This window comes from Aotus nancymaae, unplaced genomic scaffold, assembly GCF_030222135.1.
Source record: "Aotus nancymaae isolate 86718 unplaced genomic scaffold, 86718_ANA_hifiasm-v0.15.2.pri h1tg000076l, whole genome shotgun sequence".
Lineage (NCBI taxonomy): Eukaryota > Metazoa > Chordata > Mammalia > Primates > Aotidae > Aotus > Aotus nancymaae.
In genome coordinates this window covers 10,784,170-10,797,738 of record NW_026988491.1, presented here as the reverse complement: position 1 = coordinate 10,797,738, position 13,569 = coordinate 10,784,170, and the positions used below count along the sequence as shown (strand labels likewise).

Genomic DNA, 13,569 nt, shown 5'->3' with positions numbered 1-13,569 from the left:
GAGCTGCTGCAGGAGGAGAACCGGCAGAAGCTGAGCCTGAGCACCAAGCTCAAGCAGGTGGAGGATGAGAAGAATTCCTTCCGGGAGCAGCTGGAGGAGGAGGAGGAGGCCAAGCACAACCTGGAGAAGCAGATCGCCACCCTCCACGCCCAGGTTTGGAGGCCCAGGGAACTGGCCAGACTCTGCAGGCTGGGGAGCTGCTGGCATGGGCACTGCAGGACAGCCTGCCCGCTGGGCCAGCCTATTGCCCTCTCTCCCAGGGAAGCCCCCCCAAACCCCCGCTCTCCCACGTCAGTGCTCTCAGCCTGAGTCCCTAGGAGAGGAATCCAGGGGTCTGTGGACTTAGATGGGGGACACCACTATTTTCACTGCTATTTTACACTTTATTTTCGCCAGTCTAGCTAGAATGTAGCACTGCTTCCATTATGAACGTAGCTGCAAGCCATGGTGCTGGCAGTCCCTGTGCCCTCATCACCTGGAGAAATGGCCAGTTACCCTGTCAGGGTTATGGCTGAGCTCTTTGGCCTCATGATTGCCAGGTCTGCGCTGTGTTTGCTATCTGATGTGCTACCTGGCATCACGTGGCTTCCTGAGCCACAGTGTTTAGAATGTATGACAACTGCATTTTTCTGTACTGGTTGCCTGGGTGATCCCTTATGTTTATTTCATGCCTGTTAAAACATTGTCATGAGAAGGAGTCCCTAGGCCTCTCTAGACTGTCAAGGGGTCCATAGACTAATGTCAGGGCCCTTGTCCTAGATCCCATCTTAGGCCTCCACGTGGCAGGCCAGAAGGCCTGAACCACCTCGGGATGGGCTGGGAGTTCATTCCAAAGTCAGGGTAGGAGTCGCCTTCAAGTGCATGTGGTTACAGGTTTATCTGCAGATGCAAGGGCTGAGTGATGGGGACCCCATGTACACCCCCACAGGGCACTGGCCTTGCTCTCTGGGAGTGGTCTCCAGAGAGCGAGAGGCTTGGTGTGGATGAGGGCTGGGAGTCCCCACAACGGGTCTAGGGGTCAGCCTCCCCCCAGCTTCACGCACTAGATGGATACCTTTCTGCAGAAACTCCATTTGTCTTGCCCCCATGGAGAGGGAAGTGACTGGGGGAGGCAGTTTCATAACTGGGCAGATCCCTGGTGCCCCTTTCACAGTGTGGCAGGCAGGCTCCCAGCTGCCCCAGGGACAGGTGTGTCACCTGAGCAGGTGCTATCTCGGGCATCTGCTTACTCCTTGCTCCTGCCCAGGTGGCCGACATGAAGAAGAAGATGGAGGACAGTGTGGGGTGCCTGGAAACCGCAGAGGAGGTGAAGAGGAAGCTCCAGAAGGACCTGGAGGGCCTGAGCCAGCGGCATGAGGAGAAGGTGGCCGCCTACGACAAGCTGGAGAAGACTAAGACGCGGCTGCAGCAGGAGCTGGACGACCTGCTTGTGGACCTGGACCACCAGCGCCAGACCGCATGCAACCTGGAGAAGAAGCAGAAGAAGTTTGACCAGGTGTGTGGCCGTCCACCCCATCCTTTGCATTTCCTCTCCTTCGGGCACTGAGCCCAAGGCGAGGGCCTCATCAGAGAAAGCCTGGGCTCCCTCGAGACCTTGCCCTGGAGGGGCCGTGCAGGGCCAGCACTTAGAGGTCCCCTAGTCTCTGGCTTGTTGAGGGGCTGGGGGAGAAGGACAGTGGAAGAGGGTGTCTTCATGCAATGGGTTGAGGAGGAACTTTTCCTTTCTGGGTTTTCACATTTTTTCAGATTTTCTATAATGAACTGGTTTTACCGTCATTTAAACCATTTATTTATGCATTCATATTGCTTCCTTATTCCAAAAGATCTGAGGGAAGCTGAGGGAGATTGAACACCGGGGCGGGATAGACATCGGGCATGCAACTGCGGCGGCCGGGTCCAGCCCGCTGCGGACCGAACGCGCACACACACTGTCGTTCTTGTGTTGTCTCTGGTTGTTGCGCTGTGGTAGTGGGGTTGAGCTGTTGCTGCAGAGACTGTGGGGCCTGCATACTCTAAAGAATGCACTCTTGACTGGGCGTGGTGGCTCATGCCTATAAGCCCAGAACTTTGGGAAGCCGAGGTGGGCGGATCACCAGGTCAAGAGTTCGAGACCAGCCTGGCCAACATGGTGAAACCCCATCTCTACTAAGAATACAAAATTAGCCAGGCATGGTGGCACATGCCTATAGTCCCAGGTACTTGGGAGGCTGAGGCAGGAGAATCACTTGAACTTGGGAGGCAGAGGTTGCAGTGAGCTGAGATTGCGCCTCTGCACTCCAGACTGGGCAATAGAGTGAGACTCCATTCAGGGGGAAAAAATGCACTCTCTGGCCCTTTAGGAAATGGTCAGCAACCGGCAACCCATGGAATAATTAAGGTTTGGGGAAAGGGAAGGGAAGGTGGGAAAGTAGGATAGAGCCAGGTGGGTACAGGTGGAGAACAGATGCCAGGGGGACTGAGGCTGTCGTTAGAGGGGACCACAAATGGGGTTCAGGCTTCTGGGCAGCCAGCTTGGTATTCACTTCATGGAAAATGCCAACCAAATGCCAACGTCGGTTCAGGAGAACCAAAGCTTTTCCAGGTTTGGAGGGCTCTCATGGAAGGGCCAGCGTCCCATACAGGGGGTTATTAGTAAGTGATAAAATCTCAACAGACGTTACCACATGGCGTTAGAGGTAGTGCCTGCCCCAGGCCGGTCATCCAGTCCTGAGGATGCACTGGACTGTGTGTGTGGACCCGAGCACAGCCCTGGGCCTGCTCCTCCTCGGCTGCTCCTCTACGCCGTGGCGTCTGGGTTCCTCATTCCCCAGGGAGCTTGGGCCCGTAGCTCTGAGTTTGTGGTGCTGAGCCTCACGGTGCCCCTCTCTTTCCCAGCTCCTGGCAGAGGAGAAGACCATCTCTGCTAAGTACGCAGAGGAGCGTGACCGGGCCGAGGCTGAGGCCCGAGAGAAGGAGACCAAGGCGCTGTCGCTGGCCCGGGCCCTGGAGGAAGCCATGGAGCAGAAGGCGGAGCTGGAGCGGCTCAACAAGCAGTTCCGCACGGAGATGGAGGACCTCATGAGCTCCAAGGATGACGTGGGCAAGAGCGTGAGTGCTGGGCCTGGCAGCCAGGCCTTGGGAGGGGCCCGAGCGGGGTCATCACAGAGGGTCAACGCATGCACACGTTCCGGGTCTAGCAGACCCAGGTCCCTGCCAGTCCCTTTGCTCCTGACTTGGGCTCTCTGGTGCTCAGGTCCATGAGCTGGAGAAGTCTAAGCGGGCTCTGGAGCAGCAGGTGGAGGAGATGAAGACCCAGCTGGAGGAGCTGGAGGACGAGCTGCAGGCCACTGAAGACGCCAAGCTGCGGCTGGAGGTCAACCTGCAGGCCATGAAGGCACAGTTCGAGCGGGACCTGCAGGGCCGGGACGAGCAGAGTGAGGAGAAGAAGAAGCAGCTGGTCAGACAGGTGTGTGTGGGCTCCTGCTACCCTGCGGTGGCCAGGGCTGCCCTGGCTTCACGCAGGCTTCCTTTCCCTCCTTCCACCTGGATTGTGTTAGGGCTCTTGACCACGCCTCCCCTCCCCTGTCCCTCCTGTCCAGTCCCCTGTCTCAGGGGTCAGCGACTCACCTTCTTAGAGTTCTTAGGGTCAGTAATCCCCACTGGCCCCCGGAGGCCTGCGGGCCCTGCAGAACTGGACTGACACACCTGGGTTCAGAGCTGGAGCAGGGTCTCTGAGTGGGTCCAGCTTCCCAAGCTGTCAGTGTTCCTTCCCCCAGGTGCGGGAGATGGAGGCAGAGCTGGAGGACGAGAGGAAGCAGCGCTCCATGGCAGTGGCCGCCCGGAAGAAGCTGGAGATGGACCTGAAGGACCTGGAGGCGCACATCGACTCGGCCAACAAGAACCGGGATGAAGCCATCAAGCAGCTGCGGAAGCTGCAGGTGAGGGCGGGCGGTGCCCAGCTAAGCCAGCTACATGCGAGGGTGCTGGGGCGGGAACCTGGCAGGGTGGCACCTCTTGGGGAGGTCCTGGGTGCTTCCAGCCCCATCTCACTGACGGAGGCTCAGGGGTGAGTGGAAACACAATAGTCCAACAGCAAACTTGCAAAACGGTGCATGACTGAGTACATAAAACAGAAGCAAACAGACAAGTGCAGGCGCAGACACGGTGGAGTGCGGAAGGCCTCACCTAATGCAGACTCCAGCATCAGCCGCGTCCTGACGCTCCAGCCTTCTGGGCTCCGGCGTGATGGTTCTGAGAAGCAGCCTAGAGTGTGGGATACGTACTTGGAAATTTTCACTTCACCAATAATTAAAGAATAATGAACACATAAAAACAGCTCTGATATGCCATATCATGTAGCAAGAATAACCCTAGGTTTAAAATAAATTTTTTTTGAGTCAGAGTCTCGTTCTGTTGCCCAGGCTGGAGTGCAGTGGCACAATCTCGGGTCACCACAACCTCCGCCTCCTGGGTTCAGGCGATTCTCCTGCCTCAGCCTCCCAAGTAGCTGGGATTATAGGTACACGCCACCATGCCTGGCTAATTTTTGTATTTTTAGTAGAGAGGAGCAGGTTCACTGTGTTGGTCAGGGTGGTCTCGAACTCCTGACCTCGTGATCCGCCAGCCTCGACCTCCCAAAGTGCTGGGATTATAGGCGTGAGCCGCTGTGCCTGGCCAAAAAAAATCTGCAAAAGCTAGCTGCAGGCAAGGTTGTGGGGCATAGATACTCTGCTGGTGGCATTTTCTGCTGCTGTGGTCTGGCTGCACACACCCAGTCATGCGATTTGGCTTGGAGAACCTGTTTTTTGGAGTTATCTGCAAATGGAAAAAAAGACTATTTGACAAAAATCTTTAGTGTTAAAACATATAAGAGGTGAGTAACAAACGGTGTTTCCTGCCTGTGGTGGGGACACCTGGCAGGCTGGGCACTGGTTTCAAGCGGCAGGTGCGCATTAGGGGTGGCACCGTGGGCACTGCTCTCCAGCCCACAGAGGGGACAGAAGTGGAAAATGAAGCTCAGCCTGGGCTTGCATCCACAGTGACCAACACTGTCAAAGTGTGCGTTACGAGATGGGACACAGATTTTTGTCTTCAGTTGCTTTTTCTCCCTGTCACCATGGTTAGTTGGTTAAATACAGCATCGAGCAGAGCGCCGGCCAACAGCCCTGTGGGCGAGGTGACACGCGAGGGTGGGGGTGGAGGGCCAAGGACCTGGGTGGGGTGCCAAGCCTCTGTCCCTGCCCCAGGCCCAGATGAAGGACTGCATGCGTGAGCTGGATGACACCCGCGCCTCCCGCGAGGAGATCCTGGCCCAGGCCAAAGAGAACGAGAAGAAGCTGAAGAGCATGGAGGCCGAGATGATCCAGTTGCAGGAGGTGGGTGGGGCGGCAGTGGAGAGCGGCAGTGCTGCCCTGTAGCCAGCAGGTGGCAGCACGGGGCTTTCAGCAGAGGGCAGGGCTGGAGTCCGACTCAGCTCCAGGAATTGGCTGAGAACAGCTCTCACGTTACAAAAGGATTCCAGGGTTCCCTGGTATGATCAGTGTGTGTGTGAGTGAAATTGGCATGCCTCACATAAGATGAGGCTCTGTGGCTGCCATCACCTCCTGCTGTGAACGTTGCCTGGCGAGGGAGGGTCTGAGCATTCCCTTGGCTGCCCTGCCAGTCACACCTGAGCTAGTCCTGAAGTGTTTCCTGGGTCTAGAGAGTGCCCTGCAGTGTGACATGCCGGGTGTGAGTGCGTCCAGGGTGCAGCTGTCTCCTGCCTGCAGGCTCCAGAGCTGACTCTGGGCTCTGGCTCACCCAGAACAGGGAGGGGGCAGCAGTGAGCAGCTCTGTCCATGTAGTCTCCCCTGGTTAGGCCAGGACACTTGTCAGTCATCACCACACCCTGGCACCTGGCTTGATTCCTAGCACTTAAATGTAGTTGAGTTTTATAAACATAGAATGCTTTTAAGCTATGACTTCAGGGGGCGCCAGCCCTGTGAGCTAGAGGAATCCTGGAGGGAGAGCTTTGTGGGGAGGTGGGCCTGGGGAAGGGCTTGAGAGGAGGGTGCCTGGGCTGGGAAGGATGGTCTTGCGGGGCTGTGGCTGCCTTCGGGTCACATTCTGGATCTTTGCGGCAGGAACTGGCAGCCGCAGAGCGTGCCAAGCGCCAGGCACAGCAGGAGCGGGACGAGCTGGCCGACGAGATCGCCAACAGCAGCGGCAAAGGGTGAGCTGAGTGAGGGGGCAGAGTTGGGAGGGACCAGGTGTGTCCCTGGGCTAGGCCCCTCATTCCTCCCGCCCACCCCACAGAGCCCTGGCATTGGAGGAGAAGCGGCGTCTGGAGGCCCGCATCGCGCAGCTGGAGGAGGAGCTGGAGGAGGAGCAGGGCAACACAGAGCTGATCAATGACCGCCTAAAGAAGGCCAACCTGCAGGTGGGTGCCAGCGCCAGCCAGCCTTCTCCCGTTCGGCTCTGGAGCTGCCCTGGCAGAGCTGGCCTCGGACCCAGCCAGCAGACGCACAGGCCCCGTGCCGCTGTTCCCCCGCCGATTGAGGGAATATGTCCAGGCAACTGGACATGAAAGATCACCCTCTGGCTTCTCTGTTGGGTGTTCAGAAGTTTCTAATCCTGCTTTTTCTGGGAGACCCGAGCCTCTGGAGCCCCAGGGTGTGGTGGGATCCTGCTGCCGCCCTGCTCGTGCCCTCCAGCCCGGGCCAGCCCTCCCCGAGGTCACCAGCCCTCCTTCTGCAGATCGACCAGATCAACACCGACCTAAACCTGGAGCGCAGCCATGCCCAGAAGAACGAGAACGCTCGGCAGCAGCTGGAGCGCCAGAACAAGGAGCTCAAGGTCAAGCTGCAGGAGATGGAGGGCACTGTCAAGTCCAAGTACAAGGCCTCCATCACTGCCCTCGAGGCCAAGATCGCACAGCTGGAGGAGCAGCTGGACAACGAGACCAAGTACGTGCTCCTGGCCCTGCCCCAGCTGTCCTGGAAAAACCTCCGGCCCCCCTGTAGTCCTGCCCGGATTTGGGTCAGCAACCAGCTGTGTCTCCTGAGTCCTGGGGGCTGTTTTCCTCCCTCCTGATGGGGCCCTCATCCCTTCCACTGGGTGGGTGGTTGGGGGAGCTTGTGGGGTTTGAACAGGATCATCTATTCCACCTCTAAAGCCAGGAGCTTTGGTGGCTATGTCTAAGGATGAGAAGGTAGAGAGCGGTCCTGCCCACTAGGGCAGCTGATCTCTGGGCTCAGCAGGACTGAGACTTCCTTGGGGAGAATGGGAGTTACACCAGGCCCCAAACCTCTTTTCCAGCTACATAGATGCTCTTTGAGGCCTGTTGCCTCATTTGTAGGTGGGGCTATTTGCAGTGCCCCTCGTAAGAAGCCAGGCACATCGTAGGTGTCCAGCAAAGGCCTCCCTAGGTGATCCCTAGATGCCAGTGAGGCCCGGGAAATGGGTGGTTCAGGTTAGGATGTGTTGGCCGGACCCTCTGAAGGAGGGTGGTCCCTCTGAGCCACCTTGTCTACCACACAGGGAGCGCCAGGCAGCCTGCAAGCAGGTGCGTCGGACGGAGAAGAAGCTGAAGGATATGCTGCTGCAGGTGGATGACGAGCGGAGGAACGCCGAGCAGTACAAGGACCAGGTGCGGGCGCTGGGGGCATCGAGAGGGGCAGCGGGGCCGAGAGTGAATAGGGCAGCAGGCGGGCCGCACGCCCAGAGCCCCTAACCAGGGTCCCACATCACACGTCCATCTCCACAGGCCGACAAGGCATCCACGCGCCTGAAGCAGCTCAAGCGACAGCTGGAGGAGGCCGAAGAGGAGGCCCAGCGGGCCAACGCCTCCCGCCGGAAACTGCAGCGCGAGCTGGAGGACGCCACCGAGACGGCCGATGCCATGAACCGCGAGGTCAGCTCCCTCAAGAACAAGCTCAGGTGAGCCGCCCCGCCCACCAGCCCCTTCGCCTCAGCACTTCCGTCAGAAGGTAGCCTGTTCTGAAAAGCTTGCTTCAGCAAAGCTAGCTCCTGGTAGACCTGTTGAGGTTTCTCAATCCGAGCCCACAAGCAAGGCACTAATGTCACCAAGAAGGGACAGCACAAAGCAGTCTCTGCCCCTTCTGCCTTCTTGCCTTTGAGGCTTTAGCTTAGCCTTCTGAACAAACAGTAAACTCCAGGGAATTGATCCCCAGCCTGTCCTAAAAGTCTGTTCTCTTTTGAATTAGAAGTTGCTTGAGGTAACCTGGCTCCATCCTGGCACATATTAGGTGCCTGGTAAATACCTGCAGAATGAATATTGCCTGCATGAACAATGCCTACAGAGGTTAAAAAGGCTTCTTTGCATTTCTCAGGGAGCCTTAACGTTCCAAATGTAGTGAATGTTTGCAGCAGAGGATCTTATTTTCTGAGATTCTCATTTCTTACCTCTTTTTCATGGGATTTTTTTTTTTTTTTTTTTAGAAACTTCACTCTTATTGCCCAGGCTGGAGTCCAATGGCACAATCTTGGCTTACTACAGCCTCCGCCTCCTGGGTTGAAGCAATTCTCCTGCCTCAGCCTCCCCAGTAGCTGGGATTACAGGCACCTGCCACCACACCTGGCTGATTTTTCTATTTTTAGTAGAGATGGAGTTTCACCATATTGGTCAGGCTGGTCTCAAACTCCTGACCTCAGGTGATCCACCTGCCTCGGTCTCCCCAAGTACTCGGATTACAAGCATGCGCCACCATGCCTGGCCTTCATGGGGCCTTTTTTGAAGCATAAGTAGTCTGTATTGGATGTGAATTTGCTGCCGTGTGGTAGGAAGAAGGTACCTGTGTGAACAGGCACACCTGTGTACCCGCCATGGTGTCACCTATTTTATAGGAGTCGGAACACAAGGTGGCATTTTACACTTTTCTGCCTGTCCTGTTGTAACTGGTCCCGTTTGCCTGAACTGTTTGTGTGCTACTGTTGTGTATGAAGATGTCTGACCACTAAATATTTTGCGGGAAGCTTTTTTGAGAGCGGTCCTTCCAGCTGAGCTGTGGCTCCCAAGGCTCCGTCTTGCTTCTTCCTGGTGGGAGCAGCCAGGCGCCCGATTTCCCTCTCGAATTTGCTTTGGGATGTGTGCGCTGTGCTGCGGCCGCCCCCGGCCAGGCCCCGCTGACTCTCTGCCTCTGCCCCCAGGCGTGGGGACCTGCCATTTGTCGTGCCCCGCCGAATGGCCCGGAAAGGTGCCGGTGATTGCTCGGACGAGGAGGTGGACGGCAAAGCGGATGGAGCTGAGGCCAAACCTGCCGAATAAGCCTCCTCTCCTGCAGCCTGCGATGGATGGACAGAGGGAACACCGCAGCCTCCCCTTCCCAGACCCCGCAGCACGCCTCCCCCGACCTTCTTGGGACTGCTGTGAACGTGCCTCCCACCCCCATCCCGTCTCCCTCCAGGCGATGTGGAGGGCATTTGGCTTCCTCTGCTGCAACCCCTTCCAGCTCCCTCCCCCGCTCAGAATCTGATACCAAAGAGACAGGGGCCTGGGCCCAGGCAGAGAGTGACCAGCAGGTTCCTCAGTCCTCTCACCAAAAAGCACAAGATGATGAGGCGAGGAGGCAGGCCCCTAGGGAGGGGCCAGAGTTTTCTATGAATCTATTTTTCTTCAGACTGAAGGCCTGTTTGGTAGTCGGACACCCCCGCAGGCATCAGCCTCCCCGACCTCTGCCACCAGCGCCCCCACTCCTCCCCTTTCTTTGCTGTTGGCAATCACACGTGGTGACCTCACACCCTGCGCCCCGTGAGCCTCTCCCTCCTGTAGCTCTGGATGGTCCGGAAGGAGCAGGCCTGGGGGGCTCCACCTCTGTGCAGGGCACAGAATGCTGGGCGCGGGGGAGGAGTGGATTCCTCCCCACCAGTCCCAGGCCACTGTCTCCCTCCCGATTCTAAAACGTCTCAAGTGCAATGCCCCCTCCCCTCCTTTACCGAGGACAGCCTGCTCCTGCCACAGCAAGGCTGTTGGGGTCAAGCTGGAAAGGCCAGCAGCCTTCCGGTGACTTCTCCCAGCATTCTTGGGGACCAAATATATTTAATGGTTAAGGGACTTGTCCCAAGTCACAGCCAGAGTGTTAGAGGGGCCAGCGGCCCTCCCGTGCGATCTCGTGCCTACTGCAGCACGGGGCCCAAGGGTAGTTTACCTGCACCGTTGACTCAGTATAGTTTAAAAATCTGCCACCTGCACAGATATTTTTGAAAGCAAAAAAAGGTTTTTTCCCCCTTTCTTGTAATAAATAAAATTCTGAGTCTTTCTCACTGCCTTTGTTTAGAAGAGAGTAGCTTGTCCTCACTGGTCTACACTGGTTGCCGAATTTACTTGTATTCCTAACTGTTTTGTATATGCTGCATTGAGACTTACAGCAAGAAGGCATTTTTTTTAAAGGAAACAAACTCTTAAATCATGAAGCGATATAAAAGCTGCATATGCCTACAAAGCTCTGAATTCAGGTCCCAGTTGCTGTCACAAAGGAGTGAGTGGAACTCCCACCCCACCCCCTTTTTTATACAATAAAAGTGCCTTAGCATGTGTTGCAGCTGTCACCACTACAGTAAGCTGGTCTACAGATGTTTTCCACTGAGCGTCACAATAAAGAGTACCATGTGCTACGAGTCGTGTCTGTAGCATTCGTCTGCGGCAGGAGGGCCCTGGATGGGACTGGGCCTGGCTCCTGCGGCCAGTGCCGGCTCTGCCTTGTCAGGGAGCCAGACTGCCTGTTGCATAGGCAGGGCTAGCTGTGGGCAGTTGTGCAGAAAAGGTAAGATAGAAAGGTGGGCCAGGCCAGATGTGAGGAGGCTAAGAGCATCTTAGAAACCTTGGTTCAAGGCTGGGTGCGGTGGCTCACGCCTGTAATCCCAGTGCTTTGGGAAGGTGAGGTAGGCAGATCACAAGGTCAGGAGTTCGAGACCATCCTGGCCAACACAGTGAAACCCTGTGTCTATTAAAAATACAAAAATTATCTGGGTGTGGTGGTGTGTGCCTGTAATCCCAGCTACTCAGGAGGCTGAGGGAGGAGAATCACCTGAACCAGGGAGTTGGAGGTTGCAGTGAACCAAGATCATGCCACTGTACTCCAGCCTGGCAACAAAGCGAGACTCCACCTCAAAAAAAAGCTGGACTTGGTGGCGGGCGCCTGTCATCCCAGCTACTGGGAGGCTGAGGCAGGAGAACTGCAATGAGCCAAGATTGTGCCATTGAACTCCAGCCTGAGCAACGAGAGCAAAACTCCTTCTCAGGAAAAAAAGAAACCCTGGTTCATTTCAGTTACTGAGCACCTACTAAGTGCAGCACGCTGAGCTGTGTAAGGGATAGAGGCACAAAATGGGCCCAGGCCCTAACACGCAGGATCTTTCCTAGTGAACAACACACCTGCTCGATGGAGGTGCAGCCCGGTGCTGCGGACGCCCAGTGGGGATTGGAAGCTCTTCACAGGACCGACAAAGCTTTTGTTCATTCATCCTTTCAACGGAACCTGAGCATAAACCAGCCCCTTCCTAGGTGCAGGGAGAAGGAGGGCAATGAAAGCAGATGCCCCTGTGATTGGTTGCAGGGAAGAGGCTTTCCTTGGAGAAGGCTGTGGCATTCTCTGGAATGTGTGCGTTTGGCTGGCAGGGTTACTAGGGAGACCTCGTGCCGCTACACAGGACACCGTTCAGGCCTCCAACAGAAACCTGTGCAGCCTCTGAGCAGGTGCCCTTTCAGCCCCTGGGCAGGGAGGAGAAAATGACTGGAGAGCTGCTGAGAGCAGGTACTGGAGGGCTTTGTGTGCTTCTCTTTCCCTTCAGTAACATTGGAGTTTCAGGCTACAGAGTCGGTCCACGCTTGTTATACATCAGACACTTCTAGGTCAGGTTCCAGCTCCACCACTTCCTGTGACACTGGGCAAAGGGCTTTGCCTCTGTGCTTATTTCTCGCCATGGCTCACGTTTCAGGGGTCGGCTTTGGTGGCCTGAGGTTTGAGTGCCCTTCTGCTTTCTCCTGGGCACAAGGGTAGTTCATCTGCACCGCTGACTCAGAATAGTTTAAAAATCTGACCGGGCACAGTGGCTCATGCTTTAATCCCAGCACTTTGGGAAGCTGAGGCAGGTGGATAATCTGAGGTCAGGAGTTTATGACCAGCCTGGTGGCCAACATGGTTAAAACCCTTCTCTGCTAAAAATGTAAATTAGCCAGGCGTGGCAGATGCCTGCAATTCCAGCTACGAGGGAGGCTGAGGCAGGAGAATTGCTTGAGCCCAGGAGGCTGAAGTTGCAGTGAACCAACATCGTACCATTGCACTCCAGCCTGGACGACAAGTGAAACTGAAATAAAGAAATAACTGCCACCCACAGATATTTTTGAAAGAAAAAAGTATTTTCTCCCTTTCTCGTAGTAAATGATGAAATTCCAAGTCTTTCTCACTGCCTTTCCTTTCGAACCATGTTTAGAAGAGCGTAGTGTGACAAGTTCTAAGCAAATATTTGTTATCACCTAACTTGTCAGTGGATTTAGGTGCTATCTGCTCATTGTCTCCACTGAGCGAGACACCCTGTTGGAGGGAGAATGGCCTTGGTGGGAGCACCTTTCAGTTAACTTCCATCTCCAGATTACTCAAGCAGACAGCACACGAGACGCTATTTTTTGGCGAGGTGTGGTGGCTCACGCCTGTAATCTCAGCACTTTGGGAGGCCAAGGCGGGGATCACCTTAGGTCGGGAGATTGAGACTACCCTGACCAACATGGCAAAACCCCATCTCTACTAAAAATACAAAATTAGCTGGGCATGGTGGTGCATGCCTGTAATCCCAGCTGCTCAGGAGGCTGAGGCAGGAGAATTGCTTGAACCCAAGAGGCAGAGAGGTTGCGGTGAGCTGAGATCATGCCATTGCACTCCAGCTTGGGCAAAAAGAATAAAACTTTGTCTCAAAAAAAAAAAAAAAAAAAAAATGTTTTTCTCCTAATATGCTGTTTCCATTATCACACATCGGCTCCCTTGTAAGTATCAGGTCATGTCCACTATCCCTTGGTACATATATATATGTATTTGCTTTTAGACCATTTCTTTGGTTTTAATAAATAAATAAAGCTAGTTCTATTGAAATGCAAAAATAAAATAAAAAGTGGGCTGGGTGCGGTGGCCCACGCCTGTAATCCTAGCCCTTTGGGAGCCTGAGGCAGGCAGATCACAAGGTCAGGAGTTCGAGACCAGCCTGACCAAAGTGGTGAAACCCCATTTCTACTAAAAATACAAAAAAACTAGCCTGTGGTGGCACACGCCTATAATCCCAGCTACTCAGGTGGCTGAGGCAGGATAATCGCTTGAACCCAGGAGGCAGAGGTTGCAGCGAGCTGAGATTGTGCCACTGCATTCCAGCCTGGGGGACAGAGTGAGACTCCGTCTCAAAAAAAATAAATAAATAAATAGTGGACACTATCTGAGGTCAGCTTAAGGAGGCGACCGACTTTTGGCAAAACAGCTGCATGCATATTCCCTGGCCCTTAGCTTCATATGTGCCACCCTGCCCTGTCACCCTGGACAAGTAACTCCCTCTCTGGCCAGCTTCCTTGTCTGCTAAGTACACTGGATCTTTGCTGCTAGATGGCGGTCC

General features: G+C 55.3%; 1 protein-coding gene across 2 annotated transcripts in view; it reads left to right on the top strand.

The window, feature by feature from the left end:
- Positions 1–10,593, top strand: part of MYH9 (myosin heavy chain 9) — a 116,070-nt gene extending 105,477 nt beyond the window's left edge. For both annotated transcript variants that reach the window (XM_021676246.2, XM_012476359.3), the window contains exons 30-41: positions 1–153; positions 1,247–1,495; positions 2,875–3,087; positions 3,233–3,445; positions 3,756–3,917; positions 5,226–5,354; positions 6,102–6,190; positions 6,274–6,397; positions 6,715–6,923; positions 7,498–7,606; positions 7,724–7,896; positions 9,127–10,593. In XM_021676246.2, coding sequence (XP_021531921.1) covers positions 1–153; positions 1,247–1,495; positions 2,875–3,087; positions 3,233–3,445; positions 3,756–3,917; positions 5,226–5,354; positions 6,102–6,190; positions 6,274–6,397; positions 6,715–6,923; positions 7,498–7,606; positions 7,724–7,896; positions 9,127–9,244 — 1,941 coding nt within the window. In that variant the 3' untranslated portion in view covers positions 9,245–10,593. The remainder of the gene's footprint in view (positions 154–1,246; positions 1,496–2,874; positions 3,088–3,232; positions 3,446–3,755; positions 3,918–5,225; positions 5,355–6,101; positions 6,191–6,273; positions 6,398–6,714; positions 6,924–7,497; positions 7,607–7,723; positions 7,897–9,126) is intronic.
- Positions 10,594–13,569: the final 2,976 nt, after the last annotated feature.